This window comes from Cuculus canorus, chromosome Z (assembly GCF_017976375.1).
Source record: "Cuculus canorus isolate bCucCan1 chromosome Z, bCucCan1.pri, whole genome shotgun sequence".
NCBI lineage: Eukaryota > Metazoa > Chordata > Aves > Cuculiformes > Cuculidae > Cuculus > Cuculus canorus.
The window spans coordinates 62,277,159-62,302,484 of record NC_071441.1 but is presented as its reverse complement, the minus strand read 5'-3'; the positions used below and the strand labels follow the sequence as shown (position 1 = coordinate 62,302,484).

The following is a 25,326-nucleotide window of genomic DNA, read 5'->3' as shown; positions in this document are numbered from 1 at the left end:
TGTTTAAGCTTGCTCTCTAACATGGGAGATTTAACTTTAAAAGTTATACACATTAATGAAAGACTTCTCAAGAAAAGGCATCTTCATTACTCACTCTCTTTTCATTTACAGATACTATGGAACCAAAAGGAAGGATATGAAGTCCAACATAAAAAACCAAGACTAACTCTATAGTTCAAGAAGAGTGGGAGGGGAGAGGCAAAGAGATGGTTATAGAACATGCTCCAACCTGTCACAGTGAGACAAAGCCCAGCTCAATTGTTTCGCTTGGTATAAGCAGACGTGTTCAGATGTAGACATTTTCTTACCCTCTGACAGAAAATGTCTGTGTGCAAGCATGAACAGTGAGTTAATATTAAGTTTCTTGTGAAACTGAAGAAATCCATGATGAAAATTAACTGAGGCTTAAAGTGAAGAGATCTCAATGATCAAGTCAGTGCTCAAAGGAACCCATTTTTGGTCAGTGGAAGAAGCAAAAATGATGGACATCCTCAACAGCCTTTCAGAAAATAATCTGTGGGATTGCTTTGAATGTTGGCAGCATTGTATGCAGCTATGTGTCAGATCAGAAAGGAACTACAGTGAAGGTGGTTTTCTTAATTTGTTAAATGAAAAGAGTTACAGCACAGTCTTGGGTTTTTTTTGTCAGGCCTTGTATGTCAGAATCAATCTTCAAATACCTCATCTCTACCTGATGGAGGGCTCAGGTACAGCCTTTATTACTACACTTTTTAAACATCTACTTATGGTATGAGTACAGAAGAAAGTCTTACAAGCTCTGTGATAGCATCCAGTTCAATGATACATCCTGGGCGAGCCGTAGATTGCTGACTTATGATGTTAAAAACTTCACCAACATATTTCTGTTTAAAGAAAGACAGGGAGATAGTCTTGTTTACTCAGTTCCATGCATTTCCGTGGCACAACCTGCTATGTTGGTGCAACATCACTAAGCAAACTGTTAACCAAAGCTCTCAATATACACTGGTTGCAATCCACCACCAACACAGCTAACATTCCCACTTTTATCAAAAGCCACATTAGTTTTGATGGTTGAAACGAAACATCCAGAAAGCCTCGCATTCAGCCATTTATTGCCCCTTCCCCAACACGCAATGTTGTCTCAACTTTTCCTTAGGACGGACAACATGCACACTCGTTTGTTTCTCTGTTATTACCTCTCCTAGTGCAAGTCTCTCAGGGACCAAATAATGACCTGCCTTAACATGCAGAGCTTGAGATGAAACAGAATGCAGTATGGATACAATGCAAAACAGCTTTATAATTTAATTTTTATATGCACATACAAAGTACCACGACCCGTGAAATCCTCAGCAACTAGCTTAGTCAGTTACCAACAAGTGTGAAACTAGTGCCATTGAATGAAGTTCCAGCTTGCAAAAACTTGGGACAGCTTTCCACTTACAGAAATTTCTGGATTGGAGAGCTCACACAAAAGTTTCTTAGCATCTATTACAGCTTGATATAATCTCAAATTCTGTCCATCACTAGCCACAAAGCAGGCACTTGGAGAATTGCAGTATGCACCTGCAAAATAAGAATGCAAAAAGTGCTCAAATATTAAACACCAACTTGTTCGGGTTTTTTCCCTCTCAACTTCAAAGTTATGAAAGAAAACAACACAGCATTAGAAAAATTCGCTTGTTAATTTCTGTTCACAAGCAAGAACTACAAAGTTTAATGCTGCACTCAGCAACCACATCAAAGTAAATAAATGACATAAGAATCCCATTTGCAAATCAGAGCAATATCTATCTCTGAAGTCTTCAACATACTCTGAAATACACAGTAACATCTCAGAACTTTACTGTATTAGCTTCTAAAATATCAAATACATAAAAGAAGGCAGAACACCACAATTATTCACACATGAATAAATTTCCAAGTATCAGCTTCCTGGAAATTTGTGAAATAAAGGATCCATGCTTAATATTTTACCCAATGCATTGAAGTATATCTACATTATCTATTTTACAGCATCATTAGGTTATATTACTCTTATTCTAGAAAACCTCACCAATCAGGAAACAAAACTCACCAAGGCAATAGCTGGGTATAAGCGTGGGCAGCCATGCAACATTAGAAAAAGCTGAAACATGGAGAGAATTTATCCGAGCAAGTTCAGAAACTCCACCAGAAAAGGACAAAGGCCCAACAGGATCAACTCTCCAAAGAATAAGTTCACTGTAAACCGCATTGGGATCCTGGGATGTTACATTTGCATTGCCTCTGCTCTGAAGTCGTACTGGTGACTCCCGAGACTTTGAAGAATCATTTGTCTGTTTAGCACTCTCAACATCTGGTGAAATTAGAGCATTGTGATGTGAGGTTGTAAGCAGCAGTGGTAATACTGAGTGGCAAGCCAAGTCATTAAGATGAAAACGGTGACCACAATATCGGGATTTATGTGAAATACTGAGTACAGTTGAAAAAGCAGATTCCTCAGCAAAACTCACTAGCCACTGATTCAATGACCCATCTGCGTGTTTGGAAATCATCATAACATTGGGTGTGAAGATACTTAGTTTTAAACTGTTGGTTGATTTACTGTGTCCAGAAGAGATAAGCATAGATGAAGATCGTGTAAGTCCAGGAGGCTTTTGTTTGCCTTGCTGAATAGCTAAGTCAACATTTTTGGTACAAGCATACATCACTATACTTCTGCAAAGAGAGTTTGCATCACCTGTTGGAAATGCAACAGGTATTCTTGAGACAAATGACACCTGGAATTTTAAGAAAGGGAGGAAGAATAAGTAATAAAATTATTTTCTCATCATACCTCTCACTTAATAACAACACATAATAGAGAAAAAATAAAGTACCTGCACCTGGCGAAACATGCCAGGCTGATATTCGTCTAGCCAGTCTACATGCCATACTAGCAGTGAACCATCCATGGGATGTATGCTGAACAGCATGTCAGCATTTTTACTCCATTCAGAAAGTAGTAGTTCAATTTCATGGTCAATAATAGCAGAAGATAAAGGAACAAGGCCAGAATTTTGAGTAGTTTTCTCATCACCCAGTTCTTTCCTTTCCTGGTTTGCTTTTTGTTCATCTCCATTTTCGTCAGCTTCTAGAACAAATACACATACACATTACATTCAAAAGCAGAATTATAGCAAGCAGTGCCATTCAGGCACTGCAGCATCTTTCAGGCCTTTTAAAAACCACTCATACAAGCACAAACTAAAAATAACGAAACTTTTAACCAGAATCCTCTACTGGACCTCAGTCAATGACTAACAAGCCAGAACAGTTTATACCGCACCTTAATTTGAAATACTTTTTTCCCATTTTATATAAATTTTTGCATGTGCAGGCAGAATCAAAGCAGTCATCTTCAAGCTGTATATATTTAAATTGAGTATGTTATGTTTTGTAGGTTACGTTTTGTTGGTTACGTTAAGTTGTGTTATAAAGCTATTTAAATTAGGTGTTATTACTCCTTCAGTTAAAACAAAAAAGAGAAAGTTAATTCTAAGGTTGCACCTGCTTCCTTAAAAGTGTTAAGAAAAACACACTTTCATGCAAAGGCCTCCAGATAAGCCTAAGAAAATAATACATTTTTCAGCATAAATAACTAAATCTCTGGAAGAATCCAGAATTTCTAGACACAGATTTTTAGAAGTTACTTAGGTACTTCCAGTGCAAGGGAAGGAAATGCTTAGAAATGCTACTGTAATTTGCCTGTATCCTTACATATCAAATCGCCTGCCTCTTACTTCACATGAAAGAACACTACAAATTAGTTCGAATAATGAAAGCCATTTGTCTATGTTAAGAGTTTTACCTTCTTCTGATCTGCTGTCCATTTGATTAGACTCCTCAGTGTTAGTCTCAGGAGAATGATGTTCAAAGCTCTTTTTAAGCTGTTGCAAAAATACTTCCATGGATAAGGTAAAATGAAGCTCTTTATTGTTTAGCCAGTGCACAACAAAAGGTCCACTTTTTTCTTCATTTTCGCCAAGACTCAGAGAAGTGATCGAAGGGAGCAGAGGAATATCTATCAAAAGAGATGTTAAATCTTTTGAAAAACAAGTGGTTTGGTAAAAAAGTAGTTTTAGAGAAAATGTTTTTAAGCAGAAACCCTACCATGAAAAAAAATACACGAAGTGTATTGCCACGTGTCATTCCTTTCACCAACATCACCTACTTTCAGTACTGAATTGCTTGACTGCTACCACACGAGATGTTCCACAAGAAGACTTCTTAGTATGCTTACATTAGGACTCAGTATGGGCCTGTGCTGTTACAACTTCATGATCACAGAATCACAGAACAGTTTTGGTTTAAAAACACCTTCAAGATCATGAAGCCCATCCAGCCGTGCTAAGTTGGGCATTAGACCATGCCCCCCAAGTACGACATCTACTCATCTTTTAAACATCTGCAGGGATGGTGACTCAATCATCTCCCCGGACATCCTGTTCCAATGCTTGACAATCCTTTCAGTAAAGGAATTCCTCCTAATGTCTAATCTATATCTCCACTCGCACATCTTGAGGCCATTTTCCCTTGTCTGTCACTGGCTACTAGGGAGAAGAAACCAGCCCCCACCTTGCTACAACCTCCTTTTAGGTAGTTGTAGAGAGCAATAAGGTCTCCCTTCAGTCTCCTTTTCTCTAGGTGAAACAACTCCAGCTCTCTCAACCGCTCCTCGTAAGGCTTGTGCTCTAAACCCTTCATCAGCTTGGTTGCCCTTCTCATGAATGTAACACTGATGACATAGCACTGTCTGTACAGGTTAATTTATCTTTTCTTTTGGGACTCACTTGGTATGAACCAAATAATTTAAGCAGAATTCCTCAACATTTGGTCCACAATGAAGGCTCCAGTAGGTATACACCATAATCAAGGATCACATATGACAGGGCTTACACAAGTAAAAGCTAGAAGTGACCAGAAGGTGTCCTCTGTAACACCGTCACATAAAGCCAGGATTTCCAATTCCTATAGATTTTATATTGCTCTGTGATGCTACTTGGTGTCCTAGGTGGCTGCAAAAAACAAAGCAGTATTCACGAAGTAAGCAGCAGAAGCCAGTATCAGAGTAGCATCATCTAGGTGTGGCAAAAAAAGCAACCAGATTTCCCCAATGAGCCATATAGCAGCAAGCTGAAAGCTCAAAACTTCATTTAATTCCTACCTAGAAGTTCCTATATGCATTTTCATATCCTCCTGCTCCCTATTTATGCAACATTACATATATTACATGCCTTGGAAGACAAAATACTTATGTCTCCAATTCCAGTTGGTTTTTGTCAGTGATTGCTTTGAATTACTTACTCTTGAGTCTTACCTATGAAAATCATAACTGAGAGCACACAGATAGAAAGAAGGATCATCAGGACTACCAATAATTGTGGTGTGGGAAGGGGACACAGTAGTAGATGCGGGCAAGCACAAATTATTGAAGACTGTCTTCCTAATAAGGTTAATTAACACCATTTTCAAAAATACTGTAATAGCAAATTTAGCAAAAACAGAACTTGGAGGGAAGAATTCTGTTGAACTCTCTTTGCAAGATGAAGCTACAGTAAATGTAAGGAGGTCAACTAGAAAGATGACTTCAGATTAGCTTATAAATCCACACACTTTGAGTACATATCAAAAGATATCTAAAGAAATCATCTTTTTTGCCCAACTACCAACTTCAATCTGATGATCAGCTCCAGACAAAATCCTCAGTGAACTTCTATTTGCTTCATAAATCACATTCACTGTTTCAAGAGAAAATTCTAAGGACTTAGAAGTTTTTAGAAAGTTTTAGTCTTTGGACTCAAGAACTTTCTCTGGATTTGTCTACAGATAATTTTGTCCTAACATCCATGTGTGTTCCTTCCACTGAACTCCACTCAGGTTGAATACCACTTTAAGTAACATTCTAGTATAAAAGAGGGTCTCGAGGATTTTGTTGCTGTAAGAAAATGAGTTTCAAAATTAACAACAGAGCACAAATATAATAAAAATTTAAAATACATTTATTGTTATATATGATAGTACTATTGTTCAAAAAGTGAAGTGAAACAGAGATTAAGATGCTTTGGCTGTAGTTTTTATCAAGTACTCTGAATGTTGTAATAAGGACAAATTTTCAAGTGAGAGATCATAAACCAATTTGGCCTAAATTAAATGAAAGAAAACACAATCAGGTTTTCAGATCAAATTTAATTTCAAAAGGGCAAACTAAAAGGACTACTTAGAGAATGTGGTTAGACTGGGGTACTTAAGGACTTGACAGTGAGGAAGAACAGCTATTTCTTCAATTTAAGATTTAAGAGATGAAAGTTACTTTGAACAGAGATTCTGCATTAAAAAAGAGCCTATTATCCTTCAATTTTCCGAGTTAAAGGTCAAGCAATCCAAAAGACAGTACCAAGACAGATAATATCAATACAGATAACATAGGAGTACAAGATTGAAAAGGACAATGACAAGTGTTAGATATCCAGGAAAATCTTGTAACATTGTTCTCCAAGATTATTTTTATTCCCATTCTGTGAGTTTGCTGTAGGGAACACCTATACTGCAAAGACTATTAAAAATGAAATTAAAGTTTACTCAGTTATTATAATTAAACAAACAAGGAACAAGAGTAGATATAAAAAAGACCATGAAAGATTACGTGCTACCACATTAAATGTCAACTATCCCCTTATGCAATTTGAAGCTGTAGAAATGCAGAGAGGAGAACGACATATCTCCAAGAAGCTTTGGAGAAATTTCCCTTTATGACATTTGGTAACATGTAATGACTGGAGACATTTCCTGTAGAAATAGGACAGCACTGATGGTACAACATAATAATACTGCAAGAAGCTTCCTTCTGGTAGGGTGCATGTAATTCTAGTCATATCTATTAAAAGAAACATGAACCAATACTGAAAAAGGTAAAGACTAACTCTAGTCTTAGAGGAGAAAGTGTTTACAGCTTGCTTGCTTGTTTACAGCAACAGTAACGGAAACCAATGGTTCTTTAAAATCATACCAAAGACTGTACAGCTACAAACACAAATTAATCACGAATGCCTTTAGGTCAAAATTGGCCTTTCAAACAAAGGTCAGTAGGAACAAAAAAAACCAACCAAACAAACAACCCCAATTTAAAAATGCTATATACTAGACAGAGCTTAACTAGTTTGAGAAAATAATTATATGTTTGTTGCTTAAGTCTAGACAGGCAATCACACCACAACAGTAAAACCTTAATGAAAAGCCATTCAATACTGCATTTCTATTCAGTTTTTCAGTAAGCAGACATATGCTTCATTTGCAGCATACACAAACAATTATGAAGACAGAAATATTAGCAATAATAGGGGATTTTCCTTAATGCCTATTAACATATTGCTTGAGTGCAAGAGAATACTTAAGTTTAAAGAATAGAAGATGAAGGCATGTTTTGCTTGGTTCAGAGACAGAACAGAAGTACAGGGACGTGGTCACTTCAGACACAGTGTCAGGTAGTCATCTTAAGAGGCTTAGAAATTTTACATTTCTCTCAATACTATACAAAACTCCAAATTAATTTTTAATGCTGGTTACAAATACACAGCCATCTGCATCTCAGACCACTATGAATCCTAGTTAAAAGATGACAAGGAAAGACAGGACTACTGCAGAGGGAATTTATTCAGATCATTTCGTTATTATAGAAGAAGTTTTTTTCACGCATTAAAAGAAACCCATATTCTTTACAAAACCCATATTTTGTATGATTTTGTAAATACTGTACAAATAAATCTGAGCCAATTAAGCTTACACAGACAGCACAGAACTAATAGAAATTGTAGCTCATCCTATAGCAAGGATTCAGAACAGTTCTCACCTGTGGCTGGGTTGATACTGGCAGCAATATGGAAGTGACAAAGTGCATTTGCATGAGGAGGGATGTTCCTGTGAACTTCGTGGGGATCTTGCTGATGTGGAGCATATCCAGTATGCGCTACAACAGCGCCTGACCTCCTCCTTCCTCTTCGAAAGTGCCTCAGGTTTAACTGCATGAAGAATAAGGTGTTATTTAAATTCCTTTCAAAAACAAAAAGCAGATTTAATCTGCAAGTGGTTTTCTGGATAGCGGTGAAAGAAACTTTTCAGTTTAAAAGATACATTCTTGCAAAAATTATGCTGTACAGGTTATGTCTGCAGAGAAGAGACACCAGTGCCTTCACATTCATTTATGAAGGTCCATACAGTACCATGACATAGTCACTGCTTCATATTTCACTGTGCAGACAACATTCATAAACAAAAGACAACATTCATTTTTATACTTGAACAGAAAACACTATTGTTTCATGAACATATACCATGCTCATGCAAGATTCTGAACAAAGCAACCATCAAATCTGAATAATCTAACTTCAGAAACTGAAAATCTTGATCAGTACTTTAAACCTGCTTAGATCAGAACTTCATGAACTCCCATGAAAAGGGCCCAATGATTTTTAAGGTCTTTCTCCTTTCATTCCTATGTGCTTCCGATGCTTCAGCTTTTAAGACTGACTATGCCAGTATGAAGGAGTCTTATTCCACACACCACGCGGTTCAAGACTATTGTACCGTACAGTCACCGAAAAGTACAAGAAGGTACACAATTTGTATATACAGTATTACACTTTTGGCATTCCCTTTCACTTGCTATCTGTTGCATCTTACCACAGCATGGTCATGTAAAACAGTTTTCCCTCAATTTTTATGTAATTGTTATTTCTGATCTCCAACGCTGCCTCTTATTTTCAACAGGAATGAAGATTGTCTCCAACTTCCTTTCCCCTCCTCCCTTTGAATACCTCTTCTTTGCTGCACTGTACCTTTCAGCCTGTCGTATTTTTTACCTATAGCACTCACGCTAAGAAAGCACTGTAAGCATGCTAAATGCATCACCCCATTGAGATAAGAGCACAATGCCCACATATTCTCTTCCACAGTTTTACAGGAGACTGCTAATGCTTCACCTTTCCTTTGTTCCCCATTGGTTAGAAAACACTACCTGATGAGGATCATTTGCCTTACAGATACAGCTGAAGAGCAGTATGCTCACATTGAAGACTACAGCAGAAAGGCAACAGAAGTCTACCTTTCTAGCCTCCATATCATCACTATTTTTTCAGTTGCAGAAACCAGACAACATCCCATAAACTCCAGAAGTAACAAGAGAGCTCCTACCATCACTAAAGCAGCATCATTAGAGGGTTTCACATAAGCTATATGCAGTATGTGCTCCACACTGTTCTAGCCTTCAAACTAGACTACAAAGCACTTTGCTTTAGTTACCAAGCAAAATAGGCAGTAGTGACATAAGAACAGTGCATCTTCCAACATGAAAGCTAAATAGGACAGCTGTCAGCTTTGCCTTCCTAAGGAAGATTTCAAGTAAATTCACTCTCCTGTAACATTTTCTGCACATCTATATTACAAAGGATTTCAGATGATACAAGTTCAAGTTACTAGTGACAAGACTGTGTTAAATTACGTGTTTGCTTGTGTTTACTCTCAGTGTTCAATTTCACTTCTTACCTCTAAAGCATTTTGCACTTTTTCCTTACTTGAAGTATTTCTCTTGAAGTTATTTGTGAAGTTCACTGCTTCACTCCAATTGTTGTAGCCGCCACCATACAACAGACTGTCATTGGGTAACAAAGTCTCTGCCCAGAGACGACAAACATTATCCTTACAGCAAGTCAGGAGTACATTGCAGACAGCACCACTAATGAAAGAAAAATTTAAGGTGTGAAGAAGCTGCTTACAATTACATAGGGTCAAAGTAAAGCAACAGCACCAAACAGTTTTCCATTATCAGTTTTTGGGGATTGCACCAAGTAATTACAAGATATTAAGGAAAGAAAAGCTCAGCAATACATTCTTAGGAAAATGAATGATGTATGAAATGCTTTTATATCTATTCAAGTATCTGAATCACAATTAAGTCAAACTTCATTACACAACTGTGCAACACAAAATTATGGATTTTAATGTATATAATTAGTCATAGCAGGAATAGAAAAAAATTATGTTTTTAAAGTCTGTCATATGAAAATCTAATTGTATTATGGGTACCTGTTCTCAGTTCTCCAGATCTTACTGCTATATCAAGACTTACAAAATTATATATCCAAGACAAAAAAACAAAGTAATACCAGGAATACAACAGCTAATTTAAAACTACAAACTTTTCTTAAGTGCTATTTTTCAAAATGAATTTTGTGTTACACATATGTCCAAGAAATTCAATTAACCTAAACTAGGCACTCGGAAAAAAACCCAACTACGCAGATCATTACGTTCCCATTTCATCTAAGGTCACAATTCAGTTTTAGCTGCAATTTAGAAATCTATCATATGACTATATGAATCATCTGATTGGACCATTCAGCAGCAAACTCTTAGCCAGGAGTAGGGATAGGTCATTAAGGAATTGTCAGAACACTCAACAAAAATCAAAATTGAAATATCAATTTCAAATGATCATTTTAATTCGTTTTCCAGGTACTGTTTCTGACAGAGTTCTAGTTTTGTACTAGGTAGAGAAATAAAGTAGGAGACATGGAAGTATTTGAATGTTTGAGAAAGACAACACAAGGTGACAGGACTTTTGAATTTCTCTGTTTGCATTAGAACAGAGAGAGAGGTTGAAGCTGGGAACAAGTGCATAAACAGTCATTTAAGACAGCGGAGTCAAAAAGATGCAAAGAGAGGTAATTTTGCAAGAGCTGATTTTATATTTAGTTCAAACTCTAAGCCAGCCTATAGGACCCCCTTTCTGCCTTCCCAGTTCATTCCCACTTAAGGGGATTCTTACCACCCTCTCAAGAACTTCAGTATGAAGGAATTATATGAACACAAACAATGTTCAAGGTGTGTAAACTCAATTATTAACTTAAGTAAACTGTACAACTCGAGTGACTGTCTACTGTACAGCTGAGAAGGCTGTAGAGTTTGGGGTTTTTAGGGCAATTTACAAACTGCAGGTTATTAGAACTACTGACCGTGGCATGAATTTACTGGTCTTCCTCCATGAAAATGCATTTACTGACCGAGGATGAGCCAAATAAACAAATGAAAAATCAACTTCTTTTGCCTGTTTTTCAGGACTTGCACCAGGTGGTGTTACAGCTGTCCGCCAGCTATCTGTGTTGTACCATACTTTCACAAGACAATCATCCTGAGGAAAGAAAAAAAGACAGTAAATAAGACTATCTCGCATAAGAATATGATGCACTTCAAGTATTTCTGGTTGTCTACTGGGTTTTTGTTTTTCTATAAGTAAAATACTTTCCTGATGACAGAAAGTCAGTTCAGTAAACAGAACTTCAAAACTTGATCTTAAAGAAAACACGTTAGCAGAACTTTCTTTTTAATCTCTCTTCCCATTATAAACTTGGATTTAATTTTGCTTCTTCTGAATAGCTGCCAGCTTTTAACCACAAAAACGTAAGCTATATTCAAATGAGCTGGTATTTAAATGCAAATACGACTAATAGTACTTTGACAGAAAACGCCCAAAACCTACTCACACAAATTTAAGTGTTAGGAATATAAACAATGGTCAAAGATACAACCCAAAAATCAAGCTTAGTTCTACTTAGTTTGCTTTTCTTAGCTGCACACATACATAAATAAATTAAAAAAAAAAAAAAAAAAAAAAAGCATGTTCCTAGTTTCCTTACGTAATTGAAGATCAGATAATTTTTTCTGGATCTAGATTGACAAGCTGTTGTTCTAGCATTAAATATGAATGCTACTAAAATATTGTATTAAACTGAGTATGCTTAATATGACCCTCCTAGGGGTAGAAGGAGGTTGTGTTCCTGACCAGCATCTTCTGGCATTAAAAAAAATTAAACGAAGACAGAGAAACAAAGATCCATTTTAAAGATTCTGCAGGTAGGTAATTAACTTAGTCTTTTACGGTAATAAGTCCATCATTAATTTTCCTACTTAGTTAGCAATTTTTCATACGTACCCTTACTTATTTAGTAATGGCGCTTTGTGTGAGTTTACAATGCAACATAACACAACAGGACATAAGACATTCCAGTCAAAAATGCTACAAGGACATTATTTCTACAGAAGCTATTTGCAGATTAATTTATTTTTCCACAATTCAGTCACACTGTAACATTAGTATCCATTAAAATTTGACTTTTAAAATAATATTAGCTCTATCCATCAACTAAGTATATATCATGAAATACATATAGCTATATTGCAAACAATGACAAAAGCCTTCTTTTTTAATAAAACCCGTACTCTTGACTATTTTAGAAGTAATAGTTAACTTCAACGTGAATGGAATAACTCTCCTCTCAGCCAGTAAATGGCTGAAGATATCACATAACATATAGCAAGTAAAGTAACATCCCAAATAAACAAAACAGGAGGGAGCAGCAGAAATTCTTGCTGTGTTATTATATGCAGAATAGCTTATAATCAAGAAACTTCAGTGTTTAACTTAATGTGCTGGAAACTAGTCAAATGCAATACAGTTTACCCAAGAAAAGAAATGTATGTTGTTTTACAGAATTTTTACATCTTTGTCTCTTCCTTAAAGATATCAAACACTTTAAAGCCTTCTAATTTTCAAATACTTTAGAAGTCTTCTAAGCAAGCATATTGATTTGAAACAGCAAGCTTTACAGGAGAAAACAAACACCTACAATTAAGCATGATAAGTGTTAGCTGTTCTGGATGCATAGATCATGAAAATATGCAGACAACTACCTCGCAAAAGCAAGAATTGTTTGCAGACTGAACCATTCCTGAATCTTCATGATTCAAGGAAGTATTAAGGGATACTATGATCCAAATAGCAACAGCAAAATTCTACATACTACTACTAAATCAAATACTGTTCTAAACAGTCTTTGCTAACATACTAATTCTTCATTCACGCTTCTGAGACAGACCAGATCAAATTGTACAACTGTCTTCCATTCTTAACTCTGAAACTCCGTTGGTTTAATACTTCCTCTGGATTCTGCGACACCTAAACCAGGCTTTCACTATAATATCAGAAACAGTACTGTCCCATATGACTTTAAATATTATTTAAATAATTCTACTGTCTCTGCTAGGTTCTAGTGGGAGGTGCCCTTGCCCAGGGCAGGAGGTTGAAACTGGATCATCTTTCAGGTCCCTTCCAACCCAAACCGTTTCATGATTCTATGATGATTTTATACAAACAGGCATACAGATTCATTTATCTAGAAAGATACGTAAGAACTATTTTTGATAAATGGTGTCAGGGTAATAATGAATTACTGCATACATTTCCTCACTAGGAGGACATCCATCAGTGAGCTCATCCATAGATCTCCTGCATTCATCAGAACTCCTCTTTTGTAAATACTCCTCAATAGTAAAAAGAATTCATTAAAAAGCTCTTTTTAACAGGTGTTTTTGCTTTGTTTATTTGCTTTATTAGCTTATCTGAATTAGTACAAAACAATTAGGAAAAAAATGCTTACCTTTCCAGCAGTAGCAAAAAATTCCCCATCGGGTGAGAATTTCATTAAACAAACTTGAGAGGCAGTTCTATGAAATAAAAACAATTAGAAACAGAAAATAGATTTTAAGAACTTCAGAACTCTAAACAGTTTATTTCCCCTTGAACTCATGGAAAGTGATTCAATGCTTACATGCAAGTGTCCATTGTATTGCATGAAACAACTGAAGCTTTAACAAAGTCCAGAAGGACTAGGAGGCAAACTTGCATGAACACATGGTTCTGGTCACACCAGACAAACAGAAAAGCAAAAAGCTATAGCTGAAGGTGCTGCAACATCCAGTACTCCGAAATATCATATGAGAAATGGACTGCTAACAGATTAAACTGTACGCAGATATGCTTTACTTTCCCTTCACAGTCATTTGTATTTCAAATTAATTTCTGCTATCCCATATTGTCTTCCAACTTCAATGAAAAACACCTCCATGTCTCATAATTCCTACAGTTGTAACTCAAGAAGACACAAAGGTGTAAAAAGAGCACTGCAGTTAAGAAGGATCTGAAGGTAGTTTGTATTTTAATGGTCACACTGGCAAAAGGCACTACACCAAATAATCTAAACCTAAGTATCTGGCTAATTTTTGCAGTGTTTTACTTTCACTGGAAATACTAAGAAATGAGCTTGTTTTATGCATTTTAAAGTACTAAGCTACTGCCTAGGCAACTGGCTTATTATTGGCAACAAGAACACACAAGAATTTAATCGTGCAGCACAAGTACAGTATACATTTACATCTTGAATTTCTTAGACATGTATAACAAGTTGGAAAGCCTAACTTTAAGGAAGGACTGAGTAAGCCATCAAGTAAACAAAAGCATGAAGTGTTAGGTGTGTGCAGTTACAACAGCAGGTCAATTAGAAAAGTGTGCAAAGAAAGTCAGCTTCCACCTAGGTCTAAGCACCATTCTTCCAGCAGGGCCAATATGGAGATATCTGGTAATGCCTCCTCTGGACATAAAAAATTATTCTCACAAAGTATACCCTCTCAAAATAACTATTTTGCAAACTTCTTCTTAAGAAAACACTTATTCTAAATCTAACTGAAGCACAAATGTCAGAAGACATCCAGGCATAAAAGGTAAACTGACAGAGCAAGTTCTGTTGACCCTTTCCAGGACCTACTAGTTCAAAGTCCACAATGCTCAGCTTGCCCTCCTCCACAAAAGAGTTTAAGAGGGAAATAGGTGGGGAGCTATGAAGATTTCTGTAAGGCTTATGATACAATTGAAAAACATATTATTGAAAGGACACAGGAACACCATTATCTGTATGATCTTGACTACTGTTACCACAATCCCAGATACTAACACCACACCCATGACATTCTACCTACAGGCTGACTCCTCTCATTAAGCTGAGAGATGAAGGTCCAGAGATGTCTCAATAAATTAAGTCCTCAATTTCTTTTATTTAGAAAATTCATTGTATTCAAAGGAAAATTCTTTAGTTGTTGTTTGAATGATCTTGGGATTTTTAAAAACATCCTTGATAAAAGTTAGAGAGCACACAGGAAAAGGAACAACTGAAGGAGTACAAAAGGAATATTTTCAGGTACACCTAGGGAACCACAGAACCAATACTAAGTGCTTCATAAAGCAGAATTTTGCGTGGGTCCCTCCACTCAGCCACTTTGGGAGACTTCTAGAAGGAGAATATGGAGTACTGGTCCCAAATGAACATTGCAACTGATGCATTAGAAAGTCTTCCTGCAGCAGGAAGGACTGTGATTTCAATTGTCTTATGAAGTAAAGCACCAAAATACATCTCTTCTGAATGTGCCAATAAACAAAGATTAAAATCAACATGAATACAAGAAGAACATTCAGAGAAGGAGTAAAAGAGAATGCATCAATCTTTGCATGACTGTTCCAAACATCAGAATAAACACGGGAAAAGTAAAATGTGTGTGAAAAGGGTAGATGTGTGAGATGGAAAGAAAGGTGCAGTATATTGGACATAGAAGGAAGGTGGTTGTAACTAGTCCTGCAAACACAACAGTTTTCCAATACGCAGCTTTCACCTTACTTCTTGTACAAGGAAAAAAGCCTACTGGGACAGTCTGATTAGCAGTCTTCTGTCTCTATTTTTCTACTGTTCAGTATAACTGAAGAACTGCCTAAGAAAAAACACCCCCAAACCAATTATGAATGATCTCCGAGGAATAAAGAAATTTCACATATTCAGGGGGAATACAATTCAAGTTTATCACATATCAACAGCATTTATAAGACTACAATATACAATAACATTTCACTGAAAGGTACAAATCAGCAAGGAAAAGGGAATTACTTGTCCTTAAATGAGCTTCTTACTTGCATTGCCAGATACACTTCCACTCTCCAAGCCCAACATCTGTTCTTTCAGTATTGTCATTGTCAGAAGGATTTTCCAATGGAACATTGGACCAAAGTTGAAGACAACTGGAACCAATCAAAAGGCGAGTACCTAAACCAAATATTTATAACACTATAACTACAAAACAAGTGGCAAAATATATACTTCTATGAAGAGCGCGGAAAAAAAACAGTTTTGCAAAGCTGAAACTGTAAAACAGAATAAATCAGCTATTATCTTAACACCTTTTCTATAACAAAGTTACCGTAATAGCAGTGTACCTTTCACACATTCCCATACATGGATGTAGGTGGGGTCATCTTGAGAGAAGATACTCTCATAAGACATTTAAACTTAAGTAGCTACAGTTGAAATTGTGAAAATTAATCACATTTTCAAAGTAGATGTTTTCTAAAAGAAATGCCTAAAGCTACATCTCTCTTTCACAACAAATACCCAATATTTAAGCTGTGTTTTCAAACACTAGACACCACTGAGATCAGGATAATTGAGTAAGACCATACAACAGATGCACCTAATATTTCGGCTCTCCTGTAACAACTGACAAAAGGCAAACTTCACTCCACTTGGCTGATCTCTATAATTCTAGGTCAAAACAAAAATCTTTTCCTTGTCCCAAAAGAACAGTGAAATTTAAACAAGGACTTAGTTGCGGTATCAAATAGATGTTTCTTTTATTCTAATCTTACCTGTGGGATCCCACGTTAGATTATGCGCTACAGTTTCCAGTAAGATTTGAGCGTTCTTCTGCCACTGATAATGCAATGTCTGAAATTTTAAGTATTCACAAAGATTAGCATGCAAATGCTTCCTTCCCTGACCTCACCTTTTATAACAGAAATAGTAAATCTTTACTGCAATCTCCAACTTTTAAGAAGGATTTGTTCAAAGAAAAATTGATACGCTCAGATTTTTAAACAAAATAGCTTTCCATTAATCTGCCTATACAAATAGAAATCTCTACCTTCTTATTTTAAAAAGACAGCTTGAAAAAAATCAATACGTAAAATCAGCACCAGAATCTGAGATTTTTTTTTTTTTTAATAGGGAAGTCTGATATAATTTTTGGGGGAAAAAAAAGAAAAAAAAATATAAATTAAATACAATAAATGCACCTGGTCTTTGACGTAAGTAGTTGTGGAATTAAATGATTCAAGGTCAAGATAACATACATGATAATTCTCCCCCCCCTAATTTTTATTTTTAATATAACAGTACAGTCAACTATTTTCAGATTTCGCATCACTGGAACAAGCAGAAGATTAAATTCACAAAATATTTATCTGGTCTGTTTTCACAATAGGTTGAAAAGTTCTTATGCTTTGAATAATAAAAGAAACTGCAAACGTTACTGGAAATAATATCCAGAGCTACTAGGTTTTCTTCTTTAGTTCATAAAGACAGACATTTCTAAAGTTATCATCCCTCACTCCAAAAATATCAAATACAAGTTACAGTTAAAATGTAACCATCAAATCTTTCAGAAGTTTGGTAGAAACCGGTAAGAAGTACCTGCAGATAAGGATCTGAATGAAATATTTATGACACTGTTCTTTTTTTTTTTTTTGATCCTTAACATTCTAGTAAATGAAAGACAGGCAGTCTTACAATTACCTAAATATGCTGGAAATGATTGTCTAGAGGTTAACGGAAAGAATGAAGCAACAGAGTATTTCTCCAATTACAAATACCTGAAAGCAAATAACGAGTGAACAGTGCTCCCTCTGCTGCTTATAGTTACTACGCTAACTTCAGAGTTAACGTTAGCTGCAATATTTGCCAGTAAATAAAAACATTCAGGGTGAAATCAACAGCTCCAATGATCAAAAAGGAAAGCAGTATGTCTAAAACGTTCATATGAGCATCAGAAGTCCCTTTTTGCCATTATTTTATTTCACTGTTTTCCAATGGTAAAAATTATTATAAACACACACAATACTAGCTATTTAATTAATATATAGAATGCCACTGGTTTACAGATACACTAGGAACTATATAACTGAGGTGGTTAGTATGAAGAAGGGAATCCACTATACAGCTAAACAAACAATTTACTAATACAAATGGAGAGACTAAACCCCTGAAGCCAGAGACAAAAGCTCCTTGAGCAACTGCTGTTAAAGGCCTCATATCATCAAACTTACTTTAATTAGACACTAATGATTTTAATTATGAGAGTAATTCTCTCCATGTAAGATGTATGGTTAAAATAACTCGCTCTGTATCATATTATTAGCCAGAAATTAAGAATCTGGAAGCTAATTCAGTAAACCACTGTCACCAAAACCAAGCCACGTTATCAAGAGAATAAACACTGCTCTTACTCACCATCATAACACTGAAATATAAGCATTCAAAAAAGGCCTTTTTGAAACTATTAGAGATTCCGTGAACATATAGTTACATAAACCAAAGTTAAAATAAGAATTGTAAAACACACCAGCGCATAAAGGCAAGATGGTTAAAAAAGGAATTCCAATTGTAATGGTTATACACTTGGAGAACGGAGGTATGCACATCTCTTTGGGTCCTGGAATACTTCAGTTATGAATGCAGGGACACAAGAAGCTTTACAGTAAAAACTATTTTGTTCTAAACCATTTAAAATAACATCTCTCCCCCTTCTCCTACCATTTTCACTTCCCAATAACCATCTCATATCTCAATTTTATTCTGCCACTGAAAGAAGACATAAAAGAAGTTTTCCATTTTAAAGCAAAACAGAAAAATGCTTTATAACTGTATACATGAATTTTGGGGTGATGAATTACTTACATTATGATGACTGCTGTTCTGCTTCAAGAGGCTAACTGGCTCGAAGATACAAATCACCTTTCCATAAGAAGCTGCAATCTAAAACAATTTATATTTTTATGTACATAAACACATAATGATGAAACAAGCCACAGAACAAACAAGAATAAAATTAAAATTGTTGATTCTACTTTTACCCCCTCTTCTACATAAATTTTACGCTCACATCCATATTCCCTACTGATAACAGAGAAACAACACTAGCAAAATTATGAAGTGTGGATGACAAAAATTCAATTCTTCATTTACACGTTACTCCTGATGAACTACTGAGAGTATAGGTGGACATTAGCTTTTCTTTAAAAAAAATCAGGTCTATTATCAATATTCTTTTCATATTAACTTAGGTAAACACTCAAAGGAGTGTACAGAGTTCACATTCTCAGAAATGGAAAGTGCACCAGCTTAGGGTACTTTTGTGGACTTCCTCGGCATGAGAACATGCCACATTATAAAAAGTTAACCCAGAATACTCAAGCTACACAAGCTAAATACTCAATGCAGAGAACTATAAAACATAAGAACTACTAAATGCTAACATATAGTATTTAAAGAAAAAAAAATTGCATTATGGTCAGCTTTAATTAGTATTTCAAAATCTCATTCCAACAGTGGTAGCAGCCACCCCAACTTCGGTACTAACAAAGAAGTGTTGTATCTCAATATAGCTATATAGAAGCAAGCTTAAAACACTTGCTAAGAAGACTTAAATATTAAGTACCTCAGGCACAAAGACCGAGAGGCTATCCCAAGACAATGCTGCCTAAAACTGCTCTGAAACGCAGATTAACAAAAATAAAGGAGTTTATACAGTTCACACATATTAGGACATCCTGCACTGAAGTGATGATATTAAGAGGAGCACAGCTACTGTTCTGATACACTGTCATAGTCAATTTCCTATTTCTGTGAGCTTCTGGCTCAGAAAGTATTCAGTTTTCCTTTAACAACAATTAAGTAGGAAGGAGTCACTTTATAAAACACATTTTTATTTCAATATCAACCATAACAACTTTAAGAAAAAAACACTAAGCTGTCATACTAAGTTGCTATTACATACAGATCCATTAATTACAGATGCAAACAACCTGCACAAATGTACCCATGTACAAATGTACAGATCCATACAGACCCTAAAATCCATAGATCCATAGCTTCAATAGAAGCCCTCTGCATTAAAAGAGCAGATAGTTAAATTTCTATCACACTAACAACCTAAACATCAGCTTGACCCCAAAATGCCAAGAATAATTTTGTCACAATTGCAACATGCCTGAAGAAAGGGTAATATTTGCCCTCTCTAATTCTCTTTAACTATCTCATTTATTCTTTCCTTCTCATAATTCCATTCCACATCCAAACAGCAAGAAGCTTATATAAACTGATACTGATTAGACTTTTTCATTTTTTCACAGTGTGGACAGTTCTTCCTTTTTTTTGTTTGTTTAGTGCGTTTTTAAGAAAAACTAACCCTAGCATGCCAAAATGCTAAACAAATAGTGTCTAGAGCAACTGCTACCCTTTGGAAGTTTCCACAGGCCTCCACAGAGATACAGCTACTCAGACTAGTCCTCACTGAGCATCATGCCACCAAAAAGAATAATGCAAATTTGGTGTTGAAGAACTTCCCAAACTACCAGAACAATCATCCAGACATCAAACAAATGTCTATTGTAGTTCAAAGTCATGTTATTAGAAATAAGATGTGCAGAGAACCCTTACTGAGTTGTAGGAGAGAGAGGTTATGGGCATTCTTAATAACAGACAGTTGGATCAAGTGCACCCTAGGCAGGTTTGCAGATAACGCCAAGCTAAGCAGTGCATTTGACAGACCTGAGGGATGGGATGCCATCCATGGGGACCTGGAGAAGCTTGAGAAGTGGCTCCACATGAACCTCATGAGGTCCAACAAGGTCATGTGCGAAGTCCTGCATCTGTTTTGGAGCAATCCCCAGTATCAAGACAGCCTAGGGGAATGAATGTATTGAAAGCAGCCCTGTGGAGAGGTCTTGGGGATACTAGTGGATGAAAACCTGGACGTGAGCTGGCAATGTGTGCTTGCAGCCCAAAAAGTCAACTATATTCTAGACTGCATCAGAAGAAGCGCGGTCAGGAGAGTGAAGGAGGCAATTCTCCTGCAATAGTGAGACCTCAAGTATTACATACAGCTCTGCTGCTCCCAGCACCAGAAAAACTTGGACTTGTTAGAGTGAGCCCAGAGGGGAGCACAAAAATGGTCTCCTATGAAAAAACACTGAGAGCTGAGGTTGTTCAGCCTGGACAAGAGCTGAGTACTGAAAAGCCACAATAAAAGGGGGTTTATAAGAAAGATGGATAAAGACGTTTTATCAGGGCCTGTTGTGATAGGACAAGGGGCCGTGGTTTTAAACTAAAAGAAGGTAGGTTTATATCAGATGTGAGGAAGACGGTTTTTACAATGAGAATCATGAGACACTTGAAAAGAATGCCCAGAAAGGTTGTACATGACCCACCCCTGGAACTACCCAATGTCAGGCCAGGGGAGCTTTGAGCAACGCTATCTAGTGACAGACATCCCTGGCCACAACAAGGGAGGCACTGGACTAGATCAAAGGTCCCTTCCAACCCAAACAATTCTATGACTCTAATTTCTGCACTGCCATATAAGAGTAAAACATCAGTCCTCGGGCCAACCACTTCGTCCAAAGTAGGAACATAACCGGCAGTACTCAGGTTCTCATTTTATAAGTTTTAGTATACTCCAAATAATTCCATTTTCTTCCCCCACCAGGCCTCCACATTACATAGAAACCTTCAACATTTACTCATTCATTAAAAGGTCTGTAACTCGTGCTTTTATTACACTTTACCACTCACTACCAAACAGCAGAAAAGAAAACAATCACAGTTCCTTTGGAAAGAACTCACACTGCCTACTAAAAAAAAAACCCAAACAAAAAACCCCACCATGCTACAGCTCAAGAAATTATAAACCCTGGATTCAAAACTGAGCTTTTCTACTCAAAACAATTAGTAGCTGTATTTACAAAAAAGGTCTTATTTAAAAATGTCTTATTTAACAAGCTTACTGGTTTTACTTTACAGTTTAACTGTACAGTTTTCTACAGGTAATCTATTACTATATAAACTAAATTAAATTTTTAATTAATACCTATATTTTTCTTTGACACCCGTAAAATAGTTTGTTCCATAAACAAAACGCTTAACGTACATCGTAACACTGCAATCATCAGCCTTGACGCAAACAATTTAATGAAACATTTCAAATGACCTGAAGCTAGCACCACCTTCTTGTACCCTCTTAAGTATCTGTACTGTCCAAACCAGCAAAACAATTCAAGTTTTGTCAAGTTATCATTAGAGGTTTGGCCTTAATTCTTACGTTCACTAGAAGAAGTGGAAAGAGGCTGGTAGCTTACATCATGCAGGAGAAGATTAAATAGTGTACCCTCTTAAAAATAAATTGCTGATTACCAAGTTGCCTACAAACAGAGGCAAGTGACTGGATTCAGTGGCCTAAGGTTGAAGAGAGATAATCAAGTTTATCTCCAAAACTATACTAGGAAGAAAAAAGATGATGTCATGTTCCCCCACCCTTCAAAGCCAAGGGAGAGGGGAGTCATACATGAACTTCTAAGTTGTTGTTACTCCAAAGCAGCTTCGCAGATACTAACTTCCCAATAAGCTAGAAGTAGATGTAGGGGGGGAGAACTGAGAAACATTTCAACTTATTACAAACCAATTTTGTCATCCAAATGAGTAAAGGCCACCTATTATAAAGAAAATGCTTGATAGCTCTCTTTAAAGTAAAAAATTAAACAAGTATATAATTCATAAACTATATATAAATTATAACTGAATCTTTTCTATAAAGGTTCAAAATTGAAACTTAAACACACAGCATTATTTGCATTCTACTTCTTCCTATGGATTTTAAAGAACAAAGAATAAACTGGAGGTAAACCAAGGAGAAATCTGTGTGTCAATACTGATGAAGAAGTCTTAAGAAAGAATTTCATCCTTGCAACAGTGAACTGGAAATCTACTAATCAGCAAGGTCAGTAAGTAGATTCCTAGCCATTCACTGCCTGGTATTTCAGCACTCTGCAAGCACATCTAGTCTAATTGCTAACAGCAACAAACAACTTGCAGAATCAAAATGACCACATAGGTCTACTTTAAGAAACAAAAAAATTCTAAAGATTAGTAAGCTTCATGATTTTATGCATTCATTGATACAATTGTAAATTGTATCCATTTACAATTCATGAAGAGTTTGTCAAGGAGAGTTTTCTGCATACAGAACTGCTAATATGCAGTCAAGATGACTTTATATATTTGCAGAAAAAAACTGTAGTATTAACACTGATACGTGATCTGCATGTGTATTTCACCATCTGTTAACACACAGCTGGTGAACTCAAAAAAACCTTCTAGTTAACACCAGCCAATGGAGAAACACAAGCAGTCTTTATGGCTGAGAGGTACCAGAGACACAAAGAACAGTTCTTCATTTTCATCTGTGTTCCTTCACCACCATTTCAAGAGTTCAACCACTAAAAAGCAAGAACAGAGAATGGCTGGGAACAATAATCATAGACCTCACAGTCGAGGGAGGTGATTCTCCCCCTCTACTCTGCTCTTGTGGGATGTCATCTGCAGTACCGTGTCCAGTTCCAGAATCCCCAACATAAGAACAACATAGAGCCAATGGAGTGGGTCCAGAACATGGCTACAAAGATTATGTGAGAGCTTAAGCACCTCTGCTATGATGACAGGCTGAGCGAGTTGGAGCTGTTCAGCCTGGAGAAGAGAAGGCTGCAGGCAGCCTTCCAGGGGTCCTACAAGAAAAGGATCCTACAAGAAAGCTGGGGAGGGACATTTTACAAAGAGAAGTAGTGATAGGATGAGAGGGAATAGATTTAAATTGAAAGAGGGGAAATTTAGATGAAACATTAGGAAGAGATTCTTCACAATGAGGGTGGCGAGGCACTGGAACAGGTTGCCCAGAGAAGCTGCGGATGCCCCATGCCTGGAGTTATTCAAGACCAGGTTGGATGGGGTTCTGAGCACCCTGACCCAGTGGGAGGTTCCTGCCCATGGCAGCAGGATTGGAACTGGATGATCCCTAAGGTCCCTTTCAACCCAAACCATTCTATGATTCTATGGTTTCCATGCAGAGGTCTTGGCTCAAGATGGACTCCAGAGTCTAACAAAAGCTCTCATCAACTCTCAAGGCTTCCAGTGATGCTCAAAAGGCTCACATTCTCTCTTCACCAGGGCAGGCTTAAGGAAAGCAACAAAGTAAAAAAAATCTCTTATATGAGCCAGACACAGCTCCTACTCCTGAGCACTGTGATATCCCAGAAGATAGTTACCTGGTTATTTCTTTTTTACTGTGACAAAACAACTAAGAAAGACCTCTCTAAAAAGCACTTGAAAGCTCCGAGTGCCTAAAATACAATATTTCTGATTTCAGTTTACCTACATAAGAAAAAGAAAAGCTGAGAATTCAAGAAAGCAAAACTCTATCCAAGAGCAATTTTACGCCTTTATAAACTGCTTTAAAGTGATGTCATTTTTCTGGATGACCTGAAAGGGATTTTTGTGGGAGTACTCATCTGCTGCCAGCCACAAACATGTCAAAGCATGTCAATGACACGCCCTGTAGTGCGAAGCCGTAGTGAACAAATGTTCACTTCCACTTTACCCATCTTTTAGTTAAATTCTTGCTATCTCCTTTGCGCAGCCCTGTGCTTATCTGTATCTTCCTGTGCAGTCCCACACATCTGCTACAGTCTCATATCTATGGTTACTATTTCATATTCGCAGTGCTGCTTCCCACAAATAAAATGAACCAATCAGCCACCCTACTATTCACTTGTGTTTAATTGCAAGTATCCACACTCTTGAAAGGGTGCTTAATGTGACACTGCTGGAACGGTAATAGAAACACTGTTTTACTTACCTTCCCTTGTTGCATTGAACAGTCCACACATCCCACCAGAATGTTTCCATGTTTTGCTCCAGGGATTATCTGTAATCTTTCAAAGTCAGTCCCCAACACTACAATATCACATCCTGACGCATATGCCTAAAATAGAAAAAAAAAAGCTTGAGCTGCTCACAGCATACCAACGAAGTATGAAGTAGTATAGTCCACATATTCAATCCATGTAGAACACAACAAACAAGTCCATTTGAAGAGATCAAATAGAAGTCTACAATTTAAATCAAGCAACAGAAGTGGCAAATTACTCTTCATTCATACTCAGAAGTGCATCACAACATTTGCCTAACAAGCAAATAGTGGTTAAAGACAGAAGAGGCAAAAAAAAGATAAATTTATGAAAACACCTAAGAGAAAATAAAAAGCACAAAGAACAAAGTTCATGAAAAGTAGCAAAAAGTACTATATTGCCTAGACTGGAGACAGAGGCATTTAAAAATAAATTTTTGAAAAGGGGTAACAGAGCTGAGAAGCTAAAATGGTACAAACCATCTAGAAACTAACTCAGTAATGGAAAAATTCAAAAGTGTAACAGAACAAAGCTTAGTTATAGAAAACCAAAACTCCTTTCACACTTGCTGAGTCTCCCGTTAGTTGCATTCCACAGATTTT

General features: G+C 36.6%; 1 protein-coding gene across 8 annotated transcripts in view; it reads right to left on the bottom strand.

Annotated features, from left to right (window-relative positions):
* Positions 1 to 25,326, bottom strand: part of DMXL1 (Dmx like 1) — a 78,141-nt gene that overhangs the window by 43,083 nt on the left and 9,732 nt on the right. For 7 of the 8 annotated variants that reach the window (XM_054054120.1, XM_054054124.1, XM_054054123.1 and 4 more), the window contains exons 2-14: positions 24,673 to 24,798; positions 18,666 to 18,743; positions 16,580 to 16,658; positions 15,848 to 15,980; positions 13,494 to 13,560; positions 11,013 to 11,188; positions 9,544 to 9,733; positions 7,853 to 8,021; positions 3,815 to 4,027; positions 2,844 to 3,097; positions 2,060 to 2,744; positions 1,427 to 1,548; positions 774 to 863 (exon numbers count right to left, since the gene is read on the bottom strand). In XM_054054120.1, the coding sequence (XP_053910095.1) occupies positions 774 to 863; positions 1,427 to 1,548; positions 2,060 to 2,744; positions 2,844 to 3,097; positions 3,815 to 4,027; positions 7,853 to 8,021; positions 9,544 to 9,733; positions 11,013 to 11,188; positions 13,494 to 13,560; positions 15,848 to 15,980; positions 16,580 to 16,658; positions 18,666 to 18,743; positions 24,673 to 24,798 (2,382 nt within the window). The remainder of the gene's footprint in view (positions 1 to 773; positions 864 to 1,426; positions 1,549 to 2,059; positions 2,745 to 2,843; positions 3,098 to 3,814; positions 4,028 to 7,852; positions 8,022 to 9,543; positions 9,734 to 11,012; positions 11,189 to 13,493; positions 13,561 to 15,847; positions 15,981 to 16,579; positions 16,659 to 18,665; positions 18,744 to 24,672; positions 24,799 to 25,326) is intronic. The other variant, XM_054054122.1, reaches the window with a different exon arrangement.